Raw genomic sequence first — 25,040 nt, 5'->3', positions numbered from 1 at the left:
CTGGATCATCAAAGAACACTGCTGCCAGCATCTCAAAAACCATCCAGGTTTCAGGCAGCAGCTCTTCATCTCTCCCCAACAACCTTAACTCTTTCTACACAAGGTTCGAGTAGGACAACACCACCCAGCTGGAAGAAGCGATGTCCAAGCTCAAGCCCAGTGACTTAGCAGCTTTCACCTTCAGCGCAGAGGACGTGGTGAAAGCCCTCAGGAAGACAACGGAGAACAGCTCACCTGGCCCAGACAACATCAGCGGCCGCGTCCTGAAGCACTGTGCTGAGCAGCTAGGGGGCGTGTTTCAGACCCTGTTTCAAAGATCCATGGACAGCAGCATAGTCCCCCAGCAATGGAAACACTCAACAGTTATCCCCATCCCCAAGAAGAGCGCCGTCAAATGTCTGAATGACCTCCGGCCGGTGGCCCTCTCCTCTCTTGTGATGAAGGCCATGGAGAGGATCATAAAACAACACATCATCAGGGAAACCCACTCCCAGATGGACCAGCTCCAATTCGCTTATCGAGCTGGCAGGGGCGTCGATGATGCAAAAACATTCATAATAGACACTGTTCTCCTCTGCATTTAACACCATGCAGCCCCACATCCTGGGTGACAAACTCTCAGCCCTCTTTCATCTGGACCAACAGCTAATCCTGTGGATACTGGACTTCCTGACCAACTGTTCACAGAGAGTCCTGGTCAACAGCACCTTCTCCGACCTCCAACACACCTCAACCGGCTCCCCTCAGGGCTGTGTGCTCTCACCTCTGCTCTTCATCCTCTACACCGATGACTGCAGAACCACACAGCCTAACTGTCATCTGGTGAAGTACGCTGACGACACCGTCCTCCTGTCTCTGCTGTCAGGCCCATCTCTTCACCACGGACCAGCTCTTCAGGAGTTTGTGGAGTGGTGTGACAGCTCCTGCCTGGAGCTGAATGTCAACAAAACCAAAGACATGGTGGTGACCTTCTCCAACAAGCAGAGGGAAGTGGCTGCATCAGCAAACACAGTGATCCACGGGAAGCCTGTTGAAGCAGTTGAGGAGTACAGGAACCTGGGCACCATCTTCGACAGCCTGCTGAAATTCTCTTCCAACACAGAGGAGATTCTCAGGAAATGTCAGCAGCGGAAATACCACCTTAGGAAGCTCAATTCCTTTGGAGTCAACAAGAACATCCTCCTGACCTTTTACTACTCCATCGAGAGCATCATCACGTTCTCCATCACATGCTGGTTCTACTCCACCAGCCTCCAGAACAGAAACCGCCTGCAGACCATAGCCACGGTCTGCTCTAAGATCATTGGACTTCCTGTTAGAACTCTGTCGACCATCCATGAGCAGCAGACACTCAGTTTAGCTGGTCAGATCATGCAGGACCCCTCTCATGCTCTCTTCTCAGCGTTTTGAGTGGCTCCCCTCAGGACGCCGTCTTCGCTGCCCCTGCTGCAGGACACAGAGGAGAAGAGCAACCTTCATCTCCAGGGCTGTCCAGCTCCTCAACTCCTGACCCCTCTGACCATCCCCCTCCCCACTCTTGACACCCTCCCCTGGACACTTCAACCCCCCCCCCCCCCCCCCCTCCCTGGACACCCCCCGGCACGTGAACTGGCTACCTACCTCCACTCCTGTCCTCAAAGCTGTGAACTACTGGTTTGATGCACTATTCCACTTATTTATTCTGTTTACTATGTTACTCCGGTCTGTTGCACTACTCCACTTACTTATTTATTCTGTTATTATGTTCACACCGGACTTATTCTGTTACTATGTTCTTAATGGTCTACTTGATTCTGTTAGTTATTTTTAATTTATGGTATTAAGGCACTACTCCACTTTATTCTGTCTATCAGGTCTTGTATTATATCCATCATAGCACTATGGTCATTTTATTTTTCAATATTCATCTGGTTACACAGAGCTAGCATATACTTAGACTGCTGTTTTCCTGCCATGCACCACTATCACTTTATTATTTAGTATCTGCACATAGGTTTTAGTTATATATTATATTTATACTCTATTACTGCACTATAGTTCTGTCTACGTCTGACCACATCTGAATCCGATCACTGCCCACTTATATCTTTTCTGCACTACAGTTCTGTTAATACCTGTTTCAACAGTCTACTGCATGTTTACATCATATACACCCGTTCACATGTCTGCTTACATCTGATACACGCATGTCTTTCTACATCTCACGCCGACCATGTTCTCCGTATCTAACTCTGTGACTGGATTCTAACCTCTAACCTGTACTAACACACTAACATCCTGACACTTATTCTACCTGTACTAACACACTAACATCCTGACACTTATTCTTCTTTTACACTTCATTCTTGTTGATAGGTTAAAATGTTTTTGTATAGTTGCACTGTCGTTATTTGCTGCTCTGTGTGCCCTGTATTGCCCCCCCGGGACAAATAAAGTTTTTTGAATTGAATTGAATTGAGTTGGATTGCTTTCTCCAGGTAGGGAATGAGTCCTTACCCCAAGTGAAGGAGTTCAAGTACCTCGGGATCATGTTCACGAGTGAGGGGAGGATGGAGCGTGAGTTTGGCCGGAGAATCGGAGCAGTGGGGGCGGTGTTGCAGTCGCTCTACCGCACCGTTGTGACGAAAAGAGAGCTGAGCCGGAAGGCAAAGCTCTCGGTCTACCGGTCAATCTTCGTTCCTACCCTCACCTATGGTCATGAAAGCTGGGTCATGACCGAAAGAACGAGGTCGTGGGTACAAGCGGCCGAAATGGGTTTTCTCAGGAGGGTGGCTGGAGTCTCCCTTAGAGATAGGGTGAGAAGTTCAGCCATCCGTGAGGAACTCGGAGTAGAGCCGCTACTCCTTAGCGTTGAAAGGAGCCAGTTGAGGTGGTTCGGGCATCTAGTAAGGATGCCCCCTGGGCGCCTCCCTAGGAAGGTGTTCCAGGCACGTCCAGCTGGGAGGAGGCCTCGGGGAAGACCCAAGACTAGGTGGAGAGATTATATCTCCACACTGGCCTGGGAACGCCTCGGGATCCCCCAGTTAGAGCTGGTTAATGTGGCCCGGGAAAGGGAAGTTTGGGGTCGCCTGCTAAAGCTGCTGCCCCCGCGACCCAACCCCGGATAAGCGGATGAAGATGAGATGAGATGAGATGAGTTGATACTTGCTAGTACTTTGCATCAAGGACTGTAGAAGATGTCATTTTTTAGTTTTAAGTGCCCAGCCCACATGGACTTAAGGTGGAGAGCCACCAACTCCATCAAACTAACAGAAAGACTCGTCGCAACCATAGACCGTATAAAAAATGGACGTAGCATACCCATCGGGGTCCGTTCTCTTAACTTGATCAAATCGTCCTCGCCTACATGAGTCTCCATCTTGTCAGACTTTGACTCCGCCTCATTTCCTCTTACCAAAAAAGAGCATGTATATGACGTTGCGGGGAGGGAGATACGTCCATCCGGCTGCTGTTTACCTCCGAGGAGAAGTGAGGACCAGCAGCTAGCTGTCACTTAAGAGGCCAAGCCCCTAATTATTCATAAACCTTAACCCCCAATAAAATAAAAACTAGCCTGGACCAAGAAAATCCACCCCCCTCAGTGTTGTCATGGAGATATGACCTAAAGATACAGACTAGAATGTTTTTTTTTGTCTCAGGCCTTAAATAGGTATAATTATGCTGTAAAAACGGCCTGTTTAACATGGGGGTCAATGAGAAACTGCTCTATTATGAAATATGTCCCCTAGTGGACACTCAGAGAACTGCAGTTTTTGGCACTTCCTGATTGGATCAACCAGGAAGTCGCTGTGGTGGGGGCTTGGTTGGAACCCGAGATGGTCTAGCTGGCTCTGGCTGGCAGGCAGTGCGTGATTTTGGCTTGACTGTTTTTAACATGGTGGCCAGGTCACAAATGTTATTATTTCACAGGTAAACTGCACACTACAGTAACATAATCTTTGTTCATATTTGATCAGCACTGTCTAGTTTGACAGTTTGACAGAGTCTGGTTCGTTGCGGTGGTCCGACCTCATTTGCATAAGGTCCAGTGTTTTGTGTTTATTCAAATTCAGTTACGGTGACAGTCAGTCAACTCACCGCAATGTATCCTTCATGCAAAAGGCGGCCGGATCTCCTGCTCTAGTCTGCTTTATTTGATGATATCATGGAGCCAGAATATCTATATTGTGAAGAGAAATAGTCAGTAGAAATAATCAAGCCTCACATCCCAGTCAACTCTTCCCCTTCACAAACTCATAAAAATTAATTATCCTGCCATAATTTACATCATACCCGTTTGTGTGAAGTGAAGTAGTCGTTTGGCTCAATATTTTTATAATTGGTGGATTTATTTTTGTTTACAGAGGAAAAACTGTCATTTCTAGGGTTTAAGTGAAGTATTTTCCAACATTCCAAACACGAAAGGATTGTAAATCAAGCAAACTCTGACTCTGAGTTTTTATTCTTTCCATGATGTTTGGAGAATAAGCTCGGAATTAGTTGCATGTTGGCAAATCTTCTAATGAATAGCTTAGTGGTTGTTTCCCTTGAAGATTATTCAGTTGAGTGGACTGAAGAGAAATCAATTACCACAACTTAACTTTCATTATTTATCCCACAACTAAAAAGGGGGGGGGGGGGCTTACATGACAACGTGCCTTTATTAAATTCATAGGGTCAGATTCAATTCCCCGAAATGTTATTTTCCCTCGATGGGGGGAGAAATCCAGAAATGAAGAGACAAGAGAAAATCTGTTTTTACAGACCACCGCTGCTTTCTCAGCTCTTTTGATTAGCATTAATGTTGCACTGCGGAAGTCTGCCAGCACAACTGTTATAGCCCCTTCCACACACACACACACACACACACAAAGCTATATCCCTCCCTGCCTGCGTAATTCTAAAGGGAACCTTTTTTTTCTTTTAAATTAAATGCATGCTGATTGTTAGTGTATCCCTCCCCGTGTGGAATAGTCGACGGCGAGGTAAATGTCACTAAGTAAGTGCCACACTTTTTTCCTCAGTGGTTGTTCGCCGGTTTTGCATGCAAAATAAAAGCACAGAGAGGAGAAGGACGAAGTGTAGGAGTGTTGCTGCGAGCATCTGAATACGAGAGCTTAGCAGGAAACAGCAGGGGGACCGGACATATGTCGCTCCTCTCATTACAGGCCGAGACGGCGATAACGGGTTGGTTAGTGGCGCATTTGAAATGGAGTGCAGCGGCAGCCATGGCGATCACACGTGAACACGAGAAGCGGGGAGTATTGGTCGGGATGAGGATCACCATGGGACCCGCTGCTAACACACTCCAGTCTGTCATTCAGACGGGCCTCCACACACACACACACACACAGAGCCACAACATGCTTTATTTAAAACACACTGACTCCACAGCCTTTCCATTGTAGTTTTACACAATTCTGCTTTAATGCCGTTTGGGAAACAGCACGCATAACTGAAAAGGGATAAAACCTCGTCTACATGTAAAGAGTCTATTTTACATTCTCTGCCTCTAATTGAATTTGGAGCTGTTGGCATGTGTAATGCACTATTGGTGGTGCACTATTAGGCTGAATTGAATTTGCATGGTCGGGTGGTCGCACAAGTAATATGAGTGCTTTTGTAAGTAGGATAATATTACAGGCCTGGGCTCACTGAGGGTTCACACACGGGAGATGCTCTGTCACCAAAATGACCGTATGAGCCAACACATACAGGATCTCTACGAGCTCATGCATATGTAAACCACATTTGAATTGTGTGATCCTTTTGCTCGCATTTATGATTTGTAGTTACTGTAGATTGGCCCACTTTACGTACTACAGTAACTCCACCAAATGACTGCATTTGTAATGCATTTGTTGTTTTGAGTTCACACACACATTACTGCACATTACATTTCAGAATTCTGCTAATCTCTTCCTGATACACTGGAGGAGGTTTGGGTGCAGTCCTTAATATCATAATATATTTCTTTAGTCCAGGTGGTATGTGAAGAGGATGCTTTTTCAAGCATGAAAATTGGTACACTTTACACAGTGGGCTCTGAATTTCTTTAAATCACAAACGTGTTTCTGAATTTTTCTTTGAAGTCAATCTTTGGGTTTTGCATATTCTTTTGAAGCTAAATTCAGGGTTCCTACGGATTATGGAAAGTCTGGAATTTAATTAGAGTCATTTCCAGGTCTGGATAAGTTTGGAAGAAGGGAAAAGAGTTTGGAAAAATGTTTGTGTTGTTTCCAGACTATTCTCTCACTTTCTAAAATAAAATACATTAATACATACAAATCAAAACAAACTTACTAACACAACACAGCCGACCTGTAGATGATATGAAACTAATCAAGCTGGTTGTAGAATGATGTCAGGTCACCATGGTTACCGCTCACCGTGCGACTGCGATTCTCATTTATTGAATTTGTTCAATACGTGTTGTCTACATTTTATTTATCATTTTATTTATTTATAGTATGTTTACTCCATCTAAAGCCAAATAAGCAAAGACTCATATTTTCTGTAGTTCCTGGTTAATTGTTCGTCTCTACTGTTCCTGTCTGTAGAGTTACAGGTTCACTTATTAATTTAATTAGCCATCACTACTGTTCCTCTCTGTAGAGTTACAGGTTCACTTATTAATTTAATTCTCCACCTCTACTGTTCCTCTCTGTAGAGTTACAGGTTCACTTATTAATTTAATTATCCATCTCTACTGTTCCTATCTGTAGAGTTACAGGTTCACTTATTAATTTAATTATCCATCTCTACTGTTCCTGTTTGTAGAGTTACAGGTTCCGTTATTAATTTAATTCTCCACCTCTACTGTTCCTGTCTGTAGAGTTACAGGTTCACTTATTAATTGAATTATCCATCTCTACTGTTCCTGTCTGTAGATTTACAGGTTCAGTTATTAATTTAATTAGCCATCTCTACTGTTCCTCTCTGTAGAGTTACAGGTTCACTTATTAATTTAATTATCCATCTCTACTGTTCCTATCTGTAGAGTTACAGGTTCACTTATTAATTTAATTATCCATCTCTACTGTTCCTGTTTGTAGAGTTACAGGTTCCGTTATTAATTTAATTCTCCACCTCTACTGTTCCTGTCTGTAGAGTTACAGGTTCACTTATTAATTGAATTATCCATCTCTACTGTTCCTGTCTGTAGATTTACAGGTTCAGTTATTAATTTAATTATCCATCTCTACTGTTCCTGTCTGTAGATTTACAGGTTCAGTTATTAATTTAATTAGCCATCTCTACTGTTCCTCTCTGTAGAGTTACAGGTTCACTTATTAATTTAATTATCCATCTCTACTGTTCCTATCTGTAGAGTTACAGGTTCACTTATTAATTGAATTATCCATCTCTACTGTTCCTGTCTGTAGAGTTACAGGTTCACTTATTAATTTAATTCTCCATCTCTACTGTTCCTGTTTGTAGAGTTACAGGTTCCGTTATTAATTTAATTCTCCACCTCTACTGTTCCTGTCTGTAGAGTTACAGGTTCACTTATTAATTGAATTATCCATCTCTACTGTTCCTGTCTGTAGATTTACAGGTTCACTTATTAATTTAATTATCCATCTCTACTGTTCCTCTCTGTAGAGTTACAGGTTCACTTATTAATTTAATTATCCATCTCTACTGTTCCTGTCTGTAGAGTTACAGGTTCACTTATTAATTTAATTAGCCATCTCTACTGTTCCTGTCTGTAGAGTTACAGGTTCACTTATTAATTTAATTAGCCATCTCTACTATTACTGTCTGTAGAGTTACAGGTTCACTTATTAATTTAATTATCCATCTCTACTGTTCCTGTCTGTAGAGTTACAGGTTCACTTATTAATTTAATTATCCATCTCTACTTTTCCTGTCTGTAGAGTTACAGGTTCACTTATTAATTTAATTATCCATCTCTACTGTTCCTGTCTGTAGAGTTACAGGTTCACTTATTAATTTAATTATCCATCTCTACTGTTCCTGTCTGTAGAGTTACAGGTTCACTTATTAATTTAATTAGCCATCTCTACTGTTCCTGTCTGTAGAGTTACAGGTTCACTTATTAATTTAATAATCCATCTCTACTTTTCCTGTCTGTAGAGTTACAGGTTCAGTTATTAATTTAATTATCCATCTCTACTGTTCCTGTCTGTAGAGTTACAGGTTCACTTATTCATTTAATTATCCATCTCTACTGTTCCTGTCTGTAGAGTGACAGGTTCCGTTATTAATTTAATTATCCGTCTCTACTGTTCCTGTCTGTAGAGTAACAGGTTCACTTATTAATTTAATTATCCGTCTCTACTGTTCCTGTCTGTAGAGTTACAGGTTCACTTATTAATTTAATTCTCCATCTTTACTGTTCCTGTCTGTAGAGTTACAGGTTCACTTATTAATTTAATTATCCATCTCTACTGTTCCTGTCTGTAGAGTTACAGGTTCACTTATTAATTTAGTTATCCATCTCTACTGTTCCTGTCTGTAGAGTTACAGGTTCACTTATTAATTTAATTATCCATCTCTACTGTTCCTGTCTGTAGAGTTACAGGTTCAGTTATTAATTTAATTAGCCATCTCTACTGTTCCTGTTTGTAGAGTTACAGGTTCACTTATTAATTTAATTATCCATCTCTACTGTTCCTGTCTGTAGAGTTACAGGTTTCACTTATTAATTTAATTATCCGTCTCTACTGTTCCTGTCTGTAGAGTTACAGGTTCACTTATTAATTTAATTCTCCATCTTTACTGTTCCTGTCTGTAGAGTTACAGGTTCACTTATTAATTTAATTATCCATCTCTACTGTTCCTGTCTGTAGAGTTACAGGTTCACAGTTATTCATTTCACTCTTTTGGCATTTAGCTGGAATAAAATGCTGTGTGTTGAACATGTCTCAGTTTGGAGTTCATTCACTTATATGAGCTACAATACGGTAAAAATGTCTTGTAATTACTTGGCAACATAATGGCATACATAGTCAGAATTTAAAATATGTGTTAAAAGTTGGATTTTAAAACCATTTATTGACATAATGAGCATCTAACAATTGGTATTCAGGTGTTTAATATTGACTGAAAAATCCTCTGAGAAGTCTGGAAAAGCCTGGAATTTAGACATGTGCAGGAACCCTGTAAATTGCTCAGATCATATTGAATATTGTTCTGTTATTTACGGTCACTGTATGTCAGGATTTATGAACAAATCAATTCAACTTTTCGGACGCTGCCCAACATGCATGCAACAGACATGATATTAGATTGAATTAAAGTCTAGGTTCTAACATACTGTGATTTCTTTCTCACATCACTGAATTCATTCATCATTAACTATTCACCTGAACAGTATATTGTGCTGTATATGGTATTATTGTAATCCTTGACCATCAAAACATATGGGTAGACATTACATATTCTGTGTTATCTTGTATGGTTCATGAGATATGATGAAAAATACAGAATTCTGTTATGGCAGAAAAGTAAAATATCCACCATGGCTACCATGAGGCAACATCTCTGAAAATGTTCAGGGCCCCATCAAATTTACCTGTACTACAACGATAACTCCAGCACACACAGTGGAAAATGGAAGCTCATTCTTGGGGGGACTGGGGAACAGCATGTGTAAACACACAAACAACACCTTTTCTTTTCATGTGCTGAGAAATGTATGCTGGTCACTGTGTGCTGTTAACACACCTTTGAAAAGAGCACTTGAGTAAAAAGATCCTTTATCACCCACCAAAGGGCAATCCGCTTCCACTTAAATATCAGTCCCCGTTTCGTGTCCTGCAGGGAACGGTTGGACATCAGATGTCCAGGTCAGCCGATCCCAGCTGACCTTGGGTGTGACGCGGGGTCCACCGTGGACAGGACGCCAGTCTATCACAGGGCACATAGAGACAAACAGAGACAGACAACCATTCACACCTACGGGCAATTTAGAGTCATCAATGAACCTAACACCTGCATGTCTTTGGACTGTGGGGGGAAGTCGGAGAACCCGGAGAGAACCCACGCAGACACAGGGAAAACATGCAAACTCCACACAGAAGGACCCAAGCCCGGATTCAAACCAGGAACCCTCTTGCTGTGAAGCGACAGTGCTAACCACCACACCTTTTTTATTAAAATTACCTTTTTATAAAAACATCAAACTATGAAAACTGGGTGTGTATGTGGATCAGTAATGTCAGAATGAATTACCTCATAAATCTGCACCTGATGCTGATATTGGATGCGATCTGACCTAACTCTAGTAATGTGAAAATCATGTGTCTATATGTTAATCCATGTGAAATGGAGCTCCGCAAGTGATTAATCCATTTTTTTAAAATCTAATTTGTATGGCTTAAAATACTATATTTGTTTTTACTTGTATAATGCATGCAGCTCAAGCACCCAAATTCCTCAAAAGGTACAGAAGGCATGCCCTCAGTGTACCTGTGTATAAACACATCTGCATACTATCTGGACTATGTAGCTTGTTTTGTATCTGATGTATTGTGAGAAGAGAACAGGTGTAGTAAGCGCCACGTTCGTCCTTTTTTTTTTTAAATTTTATATTTTTGCAGTTTTCAAGTTTTAATCAGATAGGACAGACAGGAAATGTGGTGAGAGAGAGGGGGGGGAGACATGCAGCAAAGGGCCGCAGGTCGGAGTCAGACCCACGGCCACTGCCTCGAGGACCTTCAGCCTCTTTGCTTGGGGCGGCCGCTGTAACCACTGTGCCACCGGCCGCCCCCGTCTTCATCCTTTTTGAACATCCATTCATTATTTTATTGCACGTAGATTTCTGTTTTCAGTCCTATTCTGATTGACTTGACCTTAAAGACCAAAATAAAGATGAAGACACATTATATCAGATGATCATGAGCACAGGCTGCCTCCATCAGACACTGCTCTGACACATCCTACATTCACTGTGGTGGCCATTCACTGTGGTGGCTCACTTGTTATTATATTGACTCCATATTTTTTTTAGAAAACACTGTCATTCTCATTATCTGCGTCAGAATTTGAATTGATATAGATGGCCAGTTTGTTCCTGCTGCTGTAGAATAACACAGGGAGAAAATTCTGAAACAGTACGCTGTGACGTACACACTCACACACACACCCTTCCAACCAAGCACTCGCCACTCACCCTTGAATGTGTACATTATTTTTGACATCAACCTATTAAGGGGACACTATATTTTACACAAAGTGGCATTAATTAAGTTGCTAAAGGCGTACATCATACGTTTCAAAAGGCATGCGGACAAACAAAGGGAGTTACAGTGGGAAATACTGTGAAAGTCAATTAGAATTTTATGTACGTTTTTAGATCTCTTTTTTTAATGATAAATGAAGTTACTAATTTTGTCTGTACTCTTTCTAGACACTGCAGCTTTAATTGCTAATTGTTAACAGCGAATGAATACATTTGCATATTAATTAGCTCCCAATTTACATTTTTAATTTGCTGCCTTCAAAGGGTGTGAGATAAAAGGTCGTGTTATTTTAAATAATTTATCCTTTATTGCAGAAAAGATGCTGAAAGGAAAATGTGGGGGTGATTTTTAACCCTTAAGAGCTCTGAAAACGCACAGTAAATTATTTCTATTTTTTGTCAGTAAATTAAACGGACTAAGAGGAAAAATGGTGCACTCAAACAGTTTTTAATACAAAGCCACCTGGAGAGGCAGAGTGAAGAATATAGTGAATGCACCAGAGATGACTTCTGTGGAAGTCAAGCTGGAAACCAGATCTGTGTGTGTGTGTGTGTGCGTGTGCGTGTGTGTGTGTGTGTGTGTGTGTGTGTGTGTGTGTGTGTGTGTGTGTGTGTGTGTGTGTGTGTGTGTGTGTGTGTGTGTGTGTGTGTGTGTGTGTGTGTGTGTGTGTGTGTGTGTGTGTGTGTGTGTGTGTGTGTGTGTGTGTGTGTGTGTGTGTGTGTGTGTGTGTGTGTGTGTGTGAGAAAGAGACAGAGAAACAGAGAGAGAGAGCGAGTGTGTGAGGGAGGAAACGCTTTACTTTTTATCACTCCATTTTGTCCTCCCTCCCTCCTGACACATCAATTGATTTGGCAGCCTGCGCCTTCGGTTTCCGTCTTTCACCATGAGGCAGCGGCGAGCAGAGAGGGAACGTACAAGTTCAGAAATTCATTAAGATGAAAAACAGCCGCCACTGTATTTCTTGTGAGGCAGAGGGAGTGCTGTGTGTGTGTTTCTTTCTCTGTCTCTTTCTCCTTTTTTTGTGTGTGTGTGTGTGTGTGTGTGTGTGTGTGTGTGTGTGTGTGCGTATGCGTGTGTTTCTCTCTCTGTCTCTTTCTCCCTGTGTGTGTGTGTGTGTGTGTGTGTGCGTGTGTGTTTCTCTCTCTGTCTCTTTCTCCCTGTGTGTGTGTGCGTGTGTGTGTGTGCGTTTGGGAGTGTGATATGGGTAGCCAGCCAGTTGCTTGCACATTCTTGCTGAGAGTCGTTCATTGGCTCGATGCCATAAACAAAGCGGTTTCACAAGCAGTTGCTCGCCGGACGCCAGCACACAGTGACACTTTTTTTTTTTGCTGTTGCGACAGACAAAACAAAAATTCTGAGGTGACAGCAATGCGTACAAAGTCAGTGATGAATGCAGCAAGCTGGACACCCAAAACATGCCTTTACTCCGGCTGGAAACTTTTACTTTTACTTGTCCTCACGCTCAGCTTGAGGCGGTTCTGAAATGCTCCGCCCACCCCGGTTGTACAGAGAAAGGAAAAGATGTTGCTGATGTGTGCCCAGCAACACTCACCAGCTTTAGTTTGTAAAAACAAGATTCTTCCAAAAGACACGAGTGGTGCTGAAACCGCGAAAGCGTTACAATTAAGCCCAATAAAATAGCCCTCTGATGCATAATGTTTTCCTGAGGAAACAGAATCCAATTTAGTACCTATTTAAATCACTCATGTGTCAAACACATTGTAATATCCGATGACATGTTTATGATGAATCAAATAAAGAGCTGAAGTAGGTTTATTGTTGCATTTTGGGTTGGAAGCAGAGCCAGAAAACAGACGATACATGTGACTATTGAACAGCTTTTGATCAGGATAAATACAAAGATCTGCATGAATCTCAAAAACTGCATTACTGATACATGAATGACACCTCATTTCTGTACTGTATGTATTCCTTAACTGGTTCTGAATGAGTTGCTTGTTGTGCAGTCACAGTACAATAACTATGACAAGTGAATGTAAAATGATGACTCTGGTCTGTGTTTTTGCTATTTACTTACAGGCTGTAATGGACGCAGGTACATTTTATGATCTAAAGTGATGAAAGGAACCTGAAGGCTTGAGATGCACATCTCTATTAGTGTTATTACTATTTTAGAATATTTGCCATATAATTGTAGGACCAAATAACATAACTGAATTTCTCATGCAAAGGCATATGCCAGAAAAATATGCATTTGTCGGATTCATGACCAAAACGGCAGCTTCCAGGTTCCACATTGGATGAAAAAGACTCATGTGTTATATTTTTTAATTACTCAATAATTACATAAAGAAACTAGGGACCATGTATGTTAATTTCTTTCTAATGTTTATGATGCTTGTTTTCAGTATAATTGTTGTAGATCAATTAAAATTTTTTTTTTGAAAGATCACTTCCTCTAAATAAAAGGATGAAATTAAAGGATAAAAACAGAATCCATGCAGTATACAGATACAATAAGAATTGGATATAAAAATAAGAAGATATTTCTACGGATCATCATAATTTGTTGTATTTTGGGCATCAAATTAATAAAACAAAAAATATGTAATCATGAGGTGAAATTCCATCTGCACCCCTTCCTATCTGATTTCACAGTGAAGAAAAGCTACTCTATTTATTAAAACACTGCATGTTAAAGCACATACACACATAGACACACATTCTCACTCTTATATGTGCACGTAGATACATTTGTGCACGCGCATGTGTCTCAGTTAAGATGATTACGGGGGGAAATTCAACCACCTCTACCAATTACACAGCAGCCTCTTGTATACATAAACAGTGCAATTTATGTCCCATTGATCCGTCTAATTCTTTCAACAGGAGCACATTATGGCCGCCGTCTTTTTGTCTCCCGCCTTGCTCTCCTTTCTGCAGCGCGACAGTCGAGCGAGGGAAAGCCTTCCAAGTTCTTTTGTACTCGCTGTGTCCCTTTGAAAAATGAATCATATTTAGCAAGGAGAGGGGAAACAAGGTGCTGCTCGCAAGTAAGAAAGCAGCAATTCAGTGAGCCAGCCAAGAGAAGTCAGAGTAGGGAAAGCAGTCAGAAAGCCAGGGTTTGACTGACATGAAGCTGGTGACAGGGCTGACACAGCACCTTTTGGGTCCCTGAGCAGAATTGGGAACCATTTACTTTTTTTGATAAAAAACAACAAAAACTCTAAAATACTGTCTGACATTATCATTAAAAGCTAATAGCCTTTAGATGTGTTGTGATTACAATTTGTAGGACCATAGAAATATAATGAATGGTATGGACATCCCGATGGTCGGAGCGGTGGCCTTTTTGTTTATCTTTATGTATATGGTTGCTGTTGCAACAGGCTAACTTCTATGTAAACTTCCATATAAACCGACTTACAGTGATGACAACCAAAAGAGCAGTGGAGCAGCAGGCTAAGGTTACAAGGCAAAGAGAGCAGCCGCTAAAGAGTCAACATGAACAACTTCATTCGCCAGTTGACTGACAACTTTGTTTGGCTCCTTTTCTGTAACCAGTGTAGCATAAAACATAGTGGAATGACAAGCTAGCTAACTAGCAGCCACCCGCTAGTTAGCAAGCTATCTTGCTAATTCCACAATGCTTTATGCATCGAGGGGGCTGGTGGCCAGAGGCAGCTCAAATGACCACGCAAAACAGTTTAATGTGTAGGCTACATATGAATATTTGTCATTTGTTATTAAAGGTTGAATATGGAGAATGAGCAGAACACCACCATCTAGTGTCTCAAGATCGTAACTGCAACAACAAAAAATAATTCCAGCAGTCGGGTTGCCAAGTTTGTTGCCGAGTGTGTCAGAGATCAGCCTCCTCCATTTCAGTGATGAATCAAACAGGGGAACCACTCATTTGGACTAATCAATTCATTTGAAAACAGTATTTAACGTTAGCCAGTCTTCAACTGGAAGTCTTTCTGTGAGTGCAGTGGAATCCGTTTGCTAGCTCTCAACTCAAAATGATTCCTGGCAACCAGCAACGCCCAACGCTATTGGCTGCTACAATGGAAACGGAACGTGACAGGAAGTCATTGTCAAACCCGTCAATTTTTTTTTTAAAATATTAATTCAGACTTAATATATTTTTAATGGAAAAGCAACACTTTGATTCTGTACCCCTCAAAATGCCCCATGGGTGTATTTTTTTTTTAAATATAGCTTTGAATAAAGATTCTACATATTCAACCTTTAACTATCACAAACTCAGTTAACCTGCTTCCTCCTGACTGTGGTGGTGTGGTTTGATCAGACTTGATTGACAGTAGCCTGGCAAAAGAGGCAAACAGAAGTTCATCTTAGACCCCACCGCTCACCAAGAGGCTGATAGAGAAAATGATTCTCAGTGCCTTTAAAGCAAAGTAAACACATTACGTTTTAACCCTAAAAAACAATTGTTTAACAACTTTAAAATGTTTATTGTAGTGTATAAATGTGTAAAACACAAACCTACTAGAATTAAAAGCATTCAAATAAACCGACTCTATAAAAATCTAAACAATATGTTCAGGACAGTTTCCTTCCTGTGAAAAATACCAATCAACGGAGGAACCCACAGACTTCATCCTTTTAATTTGCTCACTTTTGAGGCCCCCTGGTGGTTGTGGGTGGCTCATAATTGCTTCCACTAAGTAATATTTTAAAATATATGTATATATGACAGTTGCAAAACATCCACATATGTCCCAGAACTGTGTTCTTCTGGGCCAATTTGATCATCAGGCATCAGTCTTCATTTGAATTTCTGCTGGATTTCGTTCAGGGTAGCAGCTGTTGACCCTAACCTGCCCCAATCAATGATCAGGTCCCTTTCTGATACAGTTCTGCCTTTAAGTATTGAAATAAATAATATTTTGGTCTCTGTCAGAGGGGAAACATGCTTTTATATTTTTTTTAAAAGGCCAACATCAGCTCTATACATTTGCCTAACTCACAATGATCCCATGTCACAGAATCTCATTTTACCATCATCTGTAATAAACAATCCCTGATCCCTTTACCTGTTGTACTTGTCAGTAAAAAAAACATCCGCACAAATCTGCCACCTCTGGTGATTGATGCAGTCAAATTAGATGTATGTGGAACACTGGCTCTGGCAAATGAACACATCAACTGATGACCAGCTGTTTCTAATTATTATCCACTGGTTAATTAGGACGCCGTGTCACCATCAATGACGGCGGTAAACTGTGTGAAATTCATAATTCATGCTCTGGTGTCCAATAAGCCTCCCTGATCAAACCGGTACAGTGTGGTATGGATGGAGAGGCCGTGCGGAAAGAGACTGGGGAGGGTGGATGGTGCACTGCTGTTGCCAAGTGTGTGTGTGTGTGTGTGTGTGTGTGTGTGTGTGTGTGTGTGCGTGTGTGTGTGTGTGTGTGTGTGTGTGTGTGTGTGTGTGTGTGTGTGTGTGTGTGTGTGTGTGTGTGTGTGTGTGTGTGTGTGGGTGTGGGTGTGGGTGTGGGTGTGGGTGTGCGTGTGCGTGCGTGTGCGTTAACGCCTTTCCCTCACACCTCCTGCTTCTACCCCTCTTTCTGTCTCTCTCTCAGCAGGGTGTATGTGTAGGTGGCGGTGTGAAATGTCTGGATCTCAAAGGTAAGCTGAACACTCCCCATCATTATTAAATATGATTGAGGACTTTATCTGACATTCATGATACATTGAATCAATTTGTTTGTTTTACATATTCAATCCACGTTTATAGAAGAATATGTAGTCTAATAACAAAAAACAAAAAATCCCATTTTCCATAACAATTTGATTTCCTAACCCCTGTCATAAAACTAATTCTGGCCTTAAATCTATAAATCTCAACCCTAGCAGTAACTTTGGCCTGAATTAGTATATATATATATATATATATATATATATATATATATATATATATATATATGTATGTATATATATGTATATATACGTATGTATATACATGTAGATGTATACATATATATTATTTATATATATGTATATGTGAATATATATATATATATATATATATATATATATATATATATATATATATATATATATATATACAATACGTGATTGTAGCCTTACATCAAACTAAACCCAATCCTAGTTCAAACACATTTTTTTAACCCAAACCCTAATCCTAAACTAAATTTGATTCTAGCCTTAACGTTAAAGTAAACCCTAATCCTGGTCTCTATTTTACAATTCAACCCAAACCTTAATCCTAATCCTAAAGTAGATTTGATTGTAGCCTTAATTTTAATTCTAACCCTGGGTAAACCCAAATCCTAAACTGCCTCTAATTTGTAGCCCTGCTATTAAACTAAACCTAATCTTAGTTCATATCTCTAACCTAAACTGAAATTGAATCTAGTTCTTACATTTAATTAAACATAATCCCAGCTCAAAGCCTAAACCCCGACTCGGATCCAAAGAAGTCTTTGAAGGTCTCAGAAGTATGGAAGTACAGTAGCAGACACACATGCGTACAGCAGCAGTTAAAGTTGTGTGCAGTGCCACGATGGGCGTCACTGTCGTCACGCACTGATGACATCTGACTGCGGGTGTCTCTGCCTTATTATCTCCCCAACGCAGGGCGGATTAGAAAAATGGGATTTCAGATGGCTCTCCCTTCCACCCCACACGCCCTCTGCCATCGCTCATTTAAGTGATTATTGTTAAAACACAGGGAAAAAAAATCGTTTTGGAAATATTTATGATAGTAATTATCATTTCCCCCTTCTTTGCCGGGGAGATAAGAATGAACCCAGGACAGAGAGAGAGAGAGAGAGAGAGACAGAGCGAGAGAGATTTTTTAAACAGTACTTTATTATAAAAACTGGCTGTTATAAAACAACAATAAAACACAGATCCACAGAATCTGAATGATGTCAGTAGTGTTCCACAGAGCAGAGGACGTGTTTATAGCAGCAGACACCGGAAAACCTTTCCACATCTTTTATGACGTTATAATGATTAAAATCGAGCTTCAAACGAGCTTTCCCCACTTTAACAAACAAGAAAACAGCATCAGCATCAACAGCTTTCTCCACTCCGTTCCTTCGGCTCAGATACAGTAGATGGCCATCTTGGCTCTTCCCAGAAAAAAATTGAAAAGCTGACTTTTATCTTTGTTTTTCTGAGAGTATTTGTACCCCAGAATGAACATTTGCTTAGAAAATACTTCCCCAAACAGACAGAAAAGATTCTCCAGCACAGAAATCCAAGTCAATGATCGACAACAGTCCATAAAAAATTTTGTAACGCCTGGTACAGAATAGACAGTCATGACTGACAGCAGGATTAATGAGACACACAAAAGCATTCACAGCCATAGTGCCTTTAAAGTTCCTCCACTGGAGCTCAGCAGTCCTTTTAACCAGTGGAGGTTTGTAGAGCGCCCTCTACTCCGGTCCAACACCAGCACCTAGACCTTGGTGAGCTCTTCATGGAGTATCAATCTTACCATTTAATTTGTCCTGGTACAAAACTTTAACAAAAGTACCATACATTAATCTACTATTTATATTTTGGAACAAAACCTTGGAAGAATTTGCACTGGCTAAGAACGGTTCCTTACAGTCCCTGGTCTGATGAAATATTCAGAGAAGGGAACACATCATTAACATCAGGTAAAATAAGTCCATCATAGTACTGATTCAGCAGAGTCCACTCCCTCTCTGAGAGAGCTGCCCTCCACCTGCTGAGCACCAGAGACACAAAGGAGGTGGATCTCAGCTGTAGGCAGGAGACCAGAGGAGCTTCATCGTCCATCTTAGCTCCTACACAGTGAACTACATGTCCAGGAGTCACCATCTTAGTGAAGAACCGCCTGATTAGACTCAGCCCAACCTGACAGCCTGCATCCAGACGGGTCCCATAGATAACAGGCTCCTGGAGCAGCCAGTATAATGAGCTGTGAGACCCAAGCGTTTCATTTGTTAACACAGTCCACACTTGAAATAATCCACAGTAGAATCCAGGTAGAGTTCTGACATCCAGCTGGCTTTAAACCATAGGGAACAGGGACCTGTCTAGTCCCAGTCCACCCAACTGGTCCAGGATGATGCAGGCCAGCGGCCTCCACAATAGATCCTCAGGACCACACAGAAACCACTGCAGGAACTGGAAATGGAAAGCACCCCCTGCTGTTCAGGTGGATTTCATCCTTAGGGAGGAACAGGACACTTTGGGGGACCCAGTGGGGTTTGTCCCAGAAAAAATCCACAAGAAGAGCCTAGATCTTGGCTATCAGGCCTGGTGGGGACTCAATACATTTTTCCAGTCCTTAAGGACCCAGCACCCACCTGGGCCACCAACACTGAGAGCTTTTTTTGGACCACTTGACCGTGGCTGAGGAGATCAGACCAAACTAGACCATGTCTCTGACTAACACATCACCAGATCATCTACATAAGCAGACAGTTTTAAAGGGACAGGGTCTACAGTTTATGTAACAGTAGCTCAAAAGCTGCAGAATGTATCATTCCAAAGGGTGCACAGCCCTGTCTGACCCCTTTGGACCTAGAAAGGAGCGCTCAAAGCACCATTCATTTTTAACAAACCAAATCAATGTCACAATACAATACCTTAATATTTTTTATAAGACCAGGACTAACCCCAAAAGCACTTAAAGTGAGCCATATATATTCATGCTCAACTCGATCAAAGGCTTTCTCCTGATCAAACAAAAATCTTGTAGACCTCTTAGAGATCTGTGACCAACACAACATTGTCCAACATCAACCTGCCAGGTACAAAGAACTGGTCTGGTGACAACCAATCATCTGCTCGGCCGTGTGGCCGGCACCCTGGATAATAATCCTAGGGGGAAATTATTTTGTGTAGTCAGAGCAGAGAAATGACACAGGCCTCCAGTTCTTTATTAGCTGCAGGTCAACTTTTCTTGGGCAGCAAGGTGAGAACCGCCTTCCTGCAGCTCACAGGCAGACATCCTCTGGCCAGACTGGCCCTGAGGACGGCCAGCAGGTCACCCCATAAAAACTGAATTCATGCTTGCAGATTTCATAATGGTCAGTCAGTACCCAGCCAGAGTCACATTTTAAACTATAAATGAACTTGTTCTGTCCATTCCTCTGCTCAAGACCAAAGAAGAAGTGTGATGGGATTTCCAGTGTCTCATCTCATCTCATCTTCAACCGCTTATCCGGGGTCTTCTTTAGTTTTCAGGAAATCAGCTGGTTCAGAGAAGATGAGTAGATCAGAGAAGCCCACAGGACTGATAACACGATTATTAAACACACACACACACACATACACACACATCTGTTCCAGACTCATCTGGACCAGCTTTACCCAGTCCTGCAGCACCTGAACCAGCAGTCTGATGATCCTGCTCTAGTCAAGGGGCTGCAGCTGAAGCATTATTAGTCCACTGAGGACAGGAACAGATAAGGTGGTCCTCCATTCCACAACCAAAACATTTAATTCTTTCAGAAGAAACAGAGAGAGAGAGAGACTTAAAAGTTGTATGGATTTGTTTGATCAGTCACACATTGGTTGTGGTGACTCCTGTTCAGGGTTGAGCAGCAAGAGTAATCAAATGTCTAAATATTAACTGTATTTCCTTAAATGCATTCATGAACGCATATCAAATATAACATTACTTTAAAAAGATATGGGGCATGAAGAGTGGCACATAGCAGTAATCTGATATCTACATCAAATAAGAATATCAAATATATACATCAAATAAGCCATTGAGACAGTTTTTTTGGTGTAACAACTATTAACGGAGAAATCCAGGAGAGTCGCTAACAGTCAGACGTGGCTAACACTGATTAGCTAGGGGCAGTACGGTAAAACGTCTTTTTTAACCACTAATACTGCTCAAAATAACAGCAAACCTCTGCAGCAGCATGAGAAGAGTCCCTACACAGAAAACAAAGCACCAAAAACGTAGTTAGTGAATGAGATTTTAAGAGTATTTTAAAGACTTACCTACTGGCCCCTGTACCAGCTCCTCTCATAGTAAAGTCCATTCAAGTGGATTATCAAAGTCAATCCCAAAGGAAGGAGCCCATTGGTGCTTCTTCTCTTGACGTTGACGTTGTGGCAGTGGTGAGTAAAGGTAAAAATATAATAACTTTATTTATCCCAAGGAGCATTTTTGTGCCAAAGATACATGGTACAAATATAAACTTAGGGTTTAATTAGTTCACAAAACATTTGTGTTTTCCGTAAAGCAGGATCTCAGAGTAACAAAGAAAGTTATTATTAATATTATTATTATTAATATTAATATTATGTAACTTTGGCCATATTTTTACTGTAACCACATGGGCGCTCAAACATTGGCATATGGTTATTCTAATTTCTGTTGACCATAGCAACATCATTGGCTATATGAGCTATACAGGAATTCACCTGACAGGCAGCATTTACTGCCACTGCCAATGCTTTAAAATTTATGGTAAGATGCTATTAAAACTTGATTCATTCATTAACCTATTGTGTCAGTTATTATTTGGTTTACAGGCCCAACCGAACCAAAGAAAGTCACTTATCAAACTAAACAAATAGATACACAAATAGACATACCCTTACGTCCCGTACATACACATACATAGGCAAAATAAAGCAAAATAAGCAAAAATAGCCAAATAAAATATACATACATGCTAAAATAAAAGATAAAAATAAAGGAGAAGCTTTGGGGTTAGGTGCAAGGTACAAAAAAGGTAACCTGACTCTCTCCAGATGAATTTGGTTCCTCCTTGCTTCAATCATCCATCTTGGATCGCTCGACTAGGAAGTGATTTCAGGAGGCTGGGCCTTATCAAAAATCCTTGCATATGATTGGATAAACCACTTGTCCATCATCTTTATTGACATGCTACTTCAACCACTCAACATAGTTTCCACCAACAAAAGCCTTCAGAGCCGTTCTCTGGTGTTCTTTTAAAGAAGAAATATTCGCTAGTTTGGACAACACAGATGAAACAGTAGCATCCATGTTGACACAGTCGTTTCTCTGCTACATCACATCTATAAAACCCTGCCTGGCGGTCCTGATTGGCGTGACCATTTTTTGTGAAATCCCACTGCAATGGAGCGATCCCAGATGGTTGAGAGGAGCTAGGCAGAGTCAAGACGGAAGCAAGGCGGAACCAAAGTCATCTGACCATAGTCAGCTTACAAAAAAGGGTGTGAAGCAGGAATAAAAGGGAAGGTTACCAAATACAAAAATGACTGTAAAAGAAAACAAAAACTTCAAAAAGTTGCAACTACTGAATGTTAATGTATGTACAATGTTAAAACTGTACAGTTACATCAGTGTTACTATGTTACATTTGTTATACATAAAACTGTACAACAATTACCAATAAAAATGAAAGAAAAAACACTGTATGAATGATATGAAGGGCTGCATCACACTTCAAGGAAGAAAATAGTTTGAGGCATATGATAGGATTGTATGATCAAATAATCCAGTATTAGGAGACAAGCAATACCACAAAGTAAAAAAACCTAAATTTCAAGTAAAAGTCCTGCATTCAAAATAGTAATACTGAAAGTACACAATAAAAGTATGGTATGGAAAGTAAAAATACACATCATGCTGAACAGCCCAATGTTCCTGTGTTATTACTCTCTATATATGATATTGTCCCATTATTATTCCCTCTACTGCTATAATGTTCTTGAATCTATAATACTGTATCACATTTCCCAATAGTATCAAATGTGTTGATAATATTGTGACATCAAATGGAAACACTCCAGTAAGCTAAACATAACTTTCACCTGTGCTCTGGGTTCTGGAAAATGAAAATAAATTGTGTATTGTAATATATATTTTTGAGGTTTTGGAAGTTCTGTTGCTGTGCACAAATTTGATATTTTTTTGATGACAATTTCTGCAGGCAGTCAGTAATCAATAGACACATCTTGGAAGTCCAATCATGGAAAAATGCTTTGTGTTCACCTAACTGGAGCTGTCATTATTTCTTTTTTTTCTGTTTCTCATTAAGTCTCAGAACTTTATTAAAAGAAAACATACACTCACACACATGGTTCAACTTCGTCCATGAAGGAAGTTCTTTTGTCACAATTTTTGCTGAAATGTTCATTTCAGAAAAAGGATAAAGCACATTTAGAGCTGTGCAATTTTGCCTGTTAGCAAACAGCCTCCCAATTATCTTCCGGTTGATTGCTTGCCTCTATCAAGGTGAGCGATTAGACCACCGCTCCTGTGAAGCTCTGGAAGTCGTTCTGAAATCGCTGCACTTTGATTTCATCAATCTGCAGGCAGCCCAACTGGAAGAAAATGTGAGTTTTATGAGCAAAACTTATTTTCATCATCTTCACTCTTCCAATACAGTTTCATATTCAGGCCTTCCCCTGTATCAGATTAGAGGCTATTTTTTTCCTTCCAAAAGAACTTCATAACATTCCTGTCAAATTTGGGACCTTGCTTTCTTCATTTTTTCTCCTTCACTATTTTTTCTCTTGCAGGGAGCATCATCCTTGCTGGATATGATTTTGTACTATGAATCTACAACCCATCTTGACATTTCTGACAACAGCAGTATGGGAACATTGTGTTGGAGGGCCCTCACTCATTTGATAAAGCAGGTTGGCTGACGCAGTGGAATAGCAATCTTTTCTTGTAGGCTTTCTCTGGGGGATAATGTACGTCCTAGAAAATGAGTTTGTTGCACATTACATGGTTTGAAGATGCAGGGCAGAGCAAACAGGGTGAGAAGTTCTCCCACTGCGAACACATCAAAACACACATAGCATTACTGCAGCATCCCAGATAGCATTAGCAGGCATAACTGATTAGCTGTGGGGTGAGAAACAATCGGTCCCAATGTTACCACTAACTGACTGGTGTGTGTGTGTGTGTGTGTGTGTGTGTGTGTGTGTGTGTGTGTGTGTGTGTGTGTGTGTGTGTGTGTGTGTGTGTGTGTGTGTGTGTGTGTGTGTGTGTGTGTGTGTGTGTGTGTGTGTGTGTGTGTGTGTGTGTGTGTGTGTGTGTGTGTGTGTGTGATGTGTCTGTGTGTGTGCATGTGTATGTGTATGTGTATGTGTGTGTGTGTGTGTGTGTGTGTGTGTGTGTGTGTGTGTGAGAGAGAGAGAGAGAGAGAGAGCGGGACAGGATGAGGGAACACAATGTAAAGACTCTGAGCATGACTTTGAGTTAAAGGTTGAATATGTAGAATCTTTATTAAAAGCTATATTTACAAAAATAAGTAAGTAAGTAGTTTTGAGGGGTACATAATGAAAGTCTTGCTTTTCCATAAAAGAAAAATATATTTAGTCTGAATTTAAAAAATATATTTTATAATATATATTTTATTTTTTAATATTTAAAAAAAAATATTTGACGGGTTTGACAATGACTTTCTGTCCCGTTCTGTTTCCATTGTAGCAGCCAGTAGCGTTGGGCGTTGCTGGTTGCCAGGGTTGTCTGTTGTTGCTACAGAAACAGGGAATCATTTTGAGTTGAGAGCTAGCTAATGGATTCCACAGCACTCAAAAAAAGACGTCCAGCTGTAGACTGGCCAACGTTTAATAATGTTGTCAAATTGATTAGTCCAAATGAGTGGTTAGCCTGAATGATTCATCACTGACATGGAGCAGGCTGATGTCTGACACACTCTGCAACAAACCTGGCAACCCGACTGCTGGAATTACTTTATGTTGCTGCAACTACGATCTTGAGACCTTAGAGGGTGGTGTTCTGCTCATTCTCCATATTCAACCTTTAAAATTAATACATCAGTGTAGCAGAGTATAATGAAAGGCAGCAGAGCAACCTTGTGGGTGTTTTTACATTCCACATTCAAATAAATCAGTCAAATCACTGTGTATCCATGATCCTGTATTTAA

The 25,040-nt window shown here is 40.8% G+C and overlaps 1 protein-coding gene across 1 annotated transcript in view; it reads left to right on the top strand.

Annotated features, from left to right (window-relative positions):
- Positions 1-25,040, top strand: part of LOC310954309 (protein phosphatase 1 regulatory subunit 37) — a gene marked incomplete at both ends in the record, with an annotated part of 112,460 nt that overhangs the window by 21,126 nt on the left and 66,294 nt on the right. Inside the window, 3 exons of the mRNA XM_083923721.1 lie at positions 16,760-16,805; positions 23,374-23,474; positions 23,661-23,780. Of these exons, the coding sequence (XP_083779847.1) occupies positions 16,760-16,805; positions 23,374-23,474; positions 23,661-23,780 (267 nt within the window). The remainder of the gene's footprint in view (positions 1-16,759; positions 16,806-23,373; positions 23,475-23,660; positions 23,781-25,040) is intronic.

This window comes from Echiichthys vipera (genome assembly GCF_963691815.1).
Source record: "Echiichthys vipera genome assembly, chromosome: 12".
Lineage (NCBI taxonomy): Eukaryota > Metazoa > Chordata > Actinopteri > Perciformes > Trachinidae > Echiichthys > Echiichthys vipera.
Note: the sequence above shows the minus strand (reverse complement) of the source record. Positions and strands in the feature narration are given on the sequence as shown.